Source organism: Hydractinia symbiolongicarpus, chromosome 11 (assembly GCF_029227915.1).
Source record: "Hydractinia symbiolongicarpus strain clone_291-10 chromosome 11, HSymV2.1, whole genome shotgun sequence".
In the NCBI taxonomy this organism is placed as follows: domain Eukaryota; kingdom Metazoa; phylum Cnidaria; class Hydrozoa; order Anthoathecata; family Hydractiniidae; genus Hydractinia; species Hydractinia symbiolongicarpus.
In genome coordinates this window covers 6,681,294-6,686,012 of record NC_079885.1, presented here as the reverse complement: position 1 = coordinate 6,686,012, position 4,719 = coordinate 6,681,294, and the positions used below count along the sequence as shown (strand labels likewise).

Here is a 4,719-nt window from a genome sequence, read left to right as displayed (position 1 = left end):
CTTTTGTTAAGCCGTTTTCCGTGAAAAGAATTGCTTATGTTGCTCTGGTACCCACTACAAAAAATGTGCCGCAGCCATGACATGGAATATCAAAATGTTTTAATATTTAATGTAATTCCCAATGTGAGTTCTTGTGCTTACGTTTATGAACAAGTGAGAGGGTAGCTGTTGGAATAAATTGCAGCGGATCTTTCTGGTCATTTTCTCACGTGAACATTGTTTTTGTGTAGGTTATTAATACGGATATAATTGCTGTAGACATTTTCTATTTTGTGCTGACTTTTTTATTCAATTTACTGACGTGGATAATCTGGCTATTATAGCTATAAAATTTTAATTTCTTTGAAATTTGCTGACTATTAATCCGCACATAATGAATAAAGACGTGACAACGAGAATCATAACTTAATGTGAATGTTTACAAAATGTTGAGATATCAAGACGCTATTTTATTTATATCTACCAATCATAAGTTCGATATTTCACTTCGTAGATACTTCAAGACGGTATTTATAAATTTACAGCCAAAAAGGCCGGGCGGTTCGCCCACAATAACGCCTTTTGTGAGGGGGTCATATATGACCCCCCTGGCCGCCAAAGGGTTAACAACGGTGTATCTATTTGTCTTGGAATAACTCAAACACTTCTTTAAAATGTTAATTTTAAAGTTCATGGTAGACTGCATGTTATAAAAATTTATATCAAGTTTTTCTAGCTTATTGTACAGGGCTATACATCCTTTAGTCTTTTAAAAGGAGTAAAAAACATTGCCTAAAAAAAAGTTGAAAGACACTGCTAAAAAAATATGAATGTATTTTTCATTGTATTGATAATACCACGTCGCATACTTTTTTTAAAAAATAACATATGTTTATGCTAAAATAACCACAAGGTATTTTCGAAAAGCGCTGTCAATTCTTTTCGCTTCTCTGGGGGATATAGAAACAACAATTCCGAAGAGTTATATTGCATGAAAATATATCGAATTACATGTGCGTTAGTTTATCATGCTTCAACAAATATATACGTTATTGAAATACGACATATGAAAAATTTAAAGTGCGTATAAAAAATATAATGAGTTTCTTTTAAAGGTATTGTTTATTTAAAGGTATTGTTTATCAACAATAGCCTATCTAAGCAAGTCCGCAAGTATAGCAAGGTATCAGTGCAAATTTATTTGAGTTTTTCTTTTTTTTCTTTGTTCTTAACCTAGAACATCGTTTCTAGTTGAATTAAAAAAAATTTTCCGTGCAAATTAAAGCCCTTATGCGATCTCTTGTTGTAAACTAAACACTCGTATATAACTGGCAAAATTCATAAGAAAGTTGAACCAAGATAGACTAAAAAATAAAGCAATTTTGCGAAAGTATTCCATGGACAAGTGCAACGCTTTTTAATTACAAAAAATTAATACAAGTTAAATAAAGGAAAAACCACAATTGACTAATCCTTATTAAATGTGATAAAACATTAGTGACAAATCACAACTCCGGTGGTAGAAGTGCAAAGAAAATTATGCAATGGCAGTTCTCATACTTTTATTTCTGACCTTGCATTGGAGATGCTAGAAAAGCAAGGCAACTATTGCTGCATGAGCTAGCATTATGATGCCAGTGATACCAGATAGTGCCAAAAAGATTCAAAATATTCGTACAACGAATTCACAGAAACAACGCTTGATTGATTCTCAATCCATGTTTTCAATTGCTCAGATATTTCTTCCAGAGGCTTATATACCTCCCTAGTAATATCCTCAACTTCCTTGTCGCATATTTCTTTTCCTTCTTCAAAACATATTTTTCGTTCATACCCTCGTATTATACCTGTTATGGTCATAAGAATCCCCACTAAAAAGACAAAAGCGGGGATGGACACCGCACCCCTAAAAACCCCCTCTATACCAAGGAATATTCCCAGAACTAAAACCACAAATGGAATACTGGATCTGTTGAAAGATTCTGGTATCGTTATTCCAATTCTAATTGTCAGGTGCATCAAAAGCATCGGTAAGGAACTCGGGGATATCTTTACCAATTCCTTGATACTTCCCAATCGTGTTTGATTGTTACTTGCCAAGTTCTTTGATCGTTGAAGAATATCAATCAAACTTTGAATGGACTTTTTGTAAACCTTAATTCTTATCTTATTGTCAGGAAAGAAACTGTCACCCATGATATCAAAAGGATCTTTCCTATCAAGTATCTTTTCGCTTTCTTTGACGTCGAAAAGACATTGCACCAGATTATCTTGTGTTTGCGTCAAATCTCTTTCATAATCGCTAATGCGTTGGAGAATCCTGTCATTCTGCATGCTGAAGGCCTTTGTTACCTGAAAAATGAAGAGCAGATTATAGCAGGCTTTTCGGTCATTAATCATTCTGTAGAAACAGGGTAAACTTGAGACTGAATGAAGTTACTCTGACGGGATTTCAAAATAAAGCTGTGGGGTAACCATTTTGACACACAGAAAAAATACGCCTATTATTATAGAGGGTGATCCGGCGTCGAAACACACGGTTAAGTGTTTAAGTGCAGGTACACGATGTTGCACATTTCAGTACAGTTGCACAGTGTGCTACAAATTTGATGGAGCTCTCATAGCAATAAAGTCGTCGCAACCTTAAACGTCGCGTTGAGCGCCTAAAAGCAGGTGTAACCGTGCTACACATCGCGGTAGAGGGCTTAAGTACAGCTATATCGTATGTCAAAAATCCAGCGAAGAGTTGCTGTGATGCAACGATGCAAAAATTAACATTCTAGCAACTTTACGTAAAGATAAGGGTTACAACCATTTGTTACCTCGTCATAGCGAAAACAGTTTTTGAAGACAGATTGTAAAAAATCTGCTTCTTACGGACCATGGTGTATTCTTTCTGTGGCCAGAACATTCTGTGGGCAAAAAACCACCATGACTAAAGTGCTTATATTTTGTTGGTTGCCTCGTTGGTCTGGTTAGTCGTAACTTTAGTCGTAACTTTATTGTATTTTATCAGGTAAGACTTATTTTATTAGAAGTAAGCAAAGTGTGCTGGGCAGCTTTCTCAGTTTTTAGTGCTGACCTGCTCTTTTAGATATAGGCTAGTTGGATCTCCTTTTTTATTGTTTCTGTCATGCCCCTTCTTGTTTGATCTACGTGGTTAGCGAGATGCTGGATATACACAAAATAGTGCTTTGATTGGAATGCCTTTTTGTCCTAAGGAGCCAGCAGCAAAAAACTTTGTCCTGCTTTGCGTATTTTTTTTCGTAAGGGCTGAACACCCAACCCATGTCCTTTAGGGAAATAAGGAAATGTCGGTATATACCTAATGTATACATTCAGAACACGGGACCTACATTGTTTGCGACACTGAAGTGGCTATATCCTGTAAAATACAATAAAGCTTAAAACTTTTTTTATAGTTCATGCTTCTACATTTCTTTAAACATTCTGTGGTAGATACTTTTAAGTTCAGAACACCTGCGTGTTTATAAACTACATCTCCCTTCATCTAACTCAAAAGGTTTCAAATCAAAATAACATCCAAAAAAACATAAAGTATTAGTAAAGTACTCAAGTATTAACACAAGATATAAACTAAACCAAAGTTACAGATGTCATTAAACATGTAATCAAAAACATTTCCAAGTACACAAAGCACGAATATAAACACGTCAGTTCTACTGTGAAACGCATTTAACACACAAACAACGAAGAACTCAAAGAAAGGATGGGCTCCTATAAGTTGTTGACACTATAAAACTTTCCTTGTGTAAGTGCTGCCAATGAATTACATTGTACCTCATTAAATGCTATGTAGAAGCAATAACTATAATTATAATTATTATACAGGTGACTCATAATATTGTATTTCGCGCAAAAAATATGTTTCACAAAATTTAACTTGAAGTAAGCAAGAAAAGAGGATTCAACGGCTCCCATTGAGTTTAGAATATAAAGAAAAAAACAAGGAAGACGAGTACAACTTTTCGCGTGGAACTTTTAAATATTTAGAATAACTTACCCTGGATTCCGTAAACTTGACGATAGTCGACTTTGTTTCTTTACACTACTGTCTTCACAGTTACAAGACTGTCAGGCGAATGCGATCATAAAAGATGAACAGAAAATTACTCCACTGTATTTAGGGGGAATGTTCACTACAAACTGTGCTAGCCAATGCACGTTTTCCACGACAACAAAAACCATATGGGGATGTCCTTAAAAATGGTAGACACAAATGAGATCTACGTCAAAGCTAACTAATGCAATGCATTCCTGTTTCTTTATGTAATCCCTATCAGAATAAAGGTTGGTATTTTTCCTCAACACTACTTTTTTTTACATGCCGCCATTTTTGAATTTCTAACTTTTGCGATGGGAAGATTTACCTATAGGAATTACGTAGTACGGGGATTCTCCACTACTGACATCGGCACAGCGAGACCATTACTAATATTATCACTTCTGTTATCTTTAATAAACAACAAATATGTAATGAGTAAAAAATTCCCAGAACTTTTTTGTTCTTATTTTTATTCTTATTCTGTTTTTAAGCCTAATGTAACTGAGCTAGTCATAATTTAAACGGTTAATTAAAAGAGATCAAGAAAATTAAAATACTCCTATTTCGATAGAGCAACAAAATAATATAAAAAGGATATTTCTGTGTTTAGATTCTCGAATCCAGGCTAACGTCGTGCGGTTAAAGCTCGGCTAAACTTTACGCATGTGGGACTA

At 34.8% G+C, this 4,719-nt stretch overlaps 1 protein-coding gene across 1 annotated transcript; it reads right to left on the bottom strand.

The window, feature by feature from the left end:
- Positions 1–951: 951 nt before the first annotated feature.
- Positions 952–4,158, bottom strand: LOC130614662 (uncharacterized). Its single transcript, XM_057436098.1, has 2 exons — positions 4,004–4,158; positions 952–2,331 (listed from the first exon to the last, which is right to left on the bottom strand). The coding sequence occupies exon 2, from the start codon at positions 2,311–2,313 to the stop codon at positions 1,606–1,608; it is 708 nt and encodes a 235-aa protein (XP_057292081.1). The 5' UTR covers positions 2,314–2,331; positions 4,004–4,158; the 3' UTR covers positions 952–1,605.
- Positions 4,159–4,719: the final 561 nt, after the last annotated feature.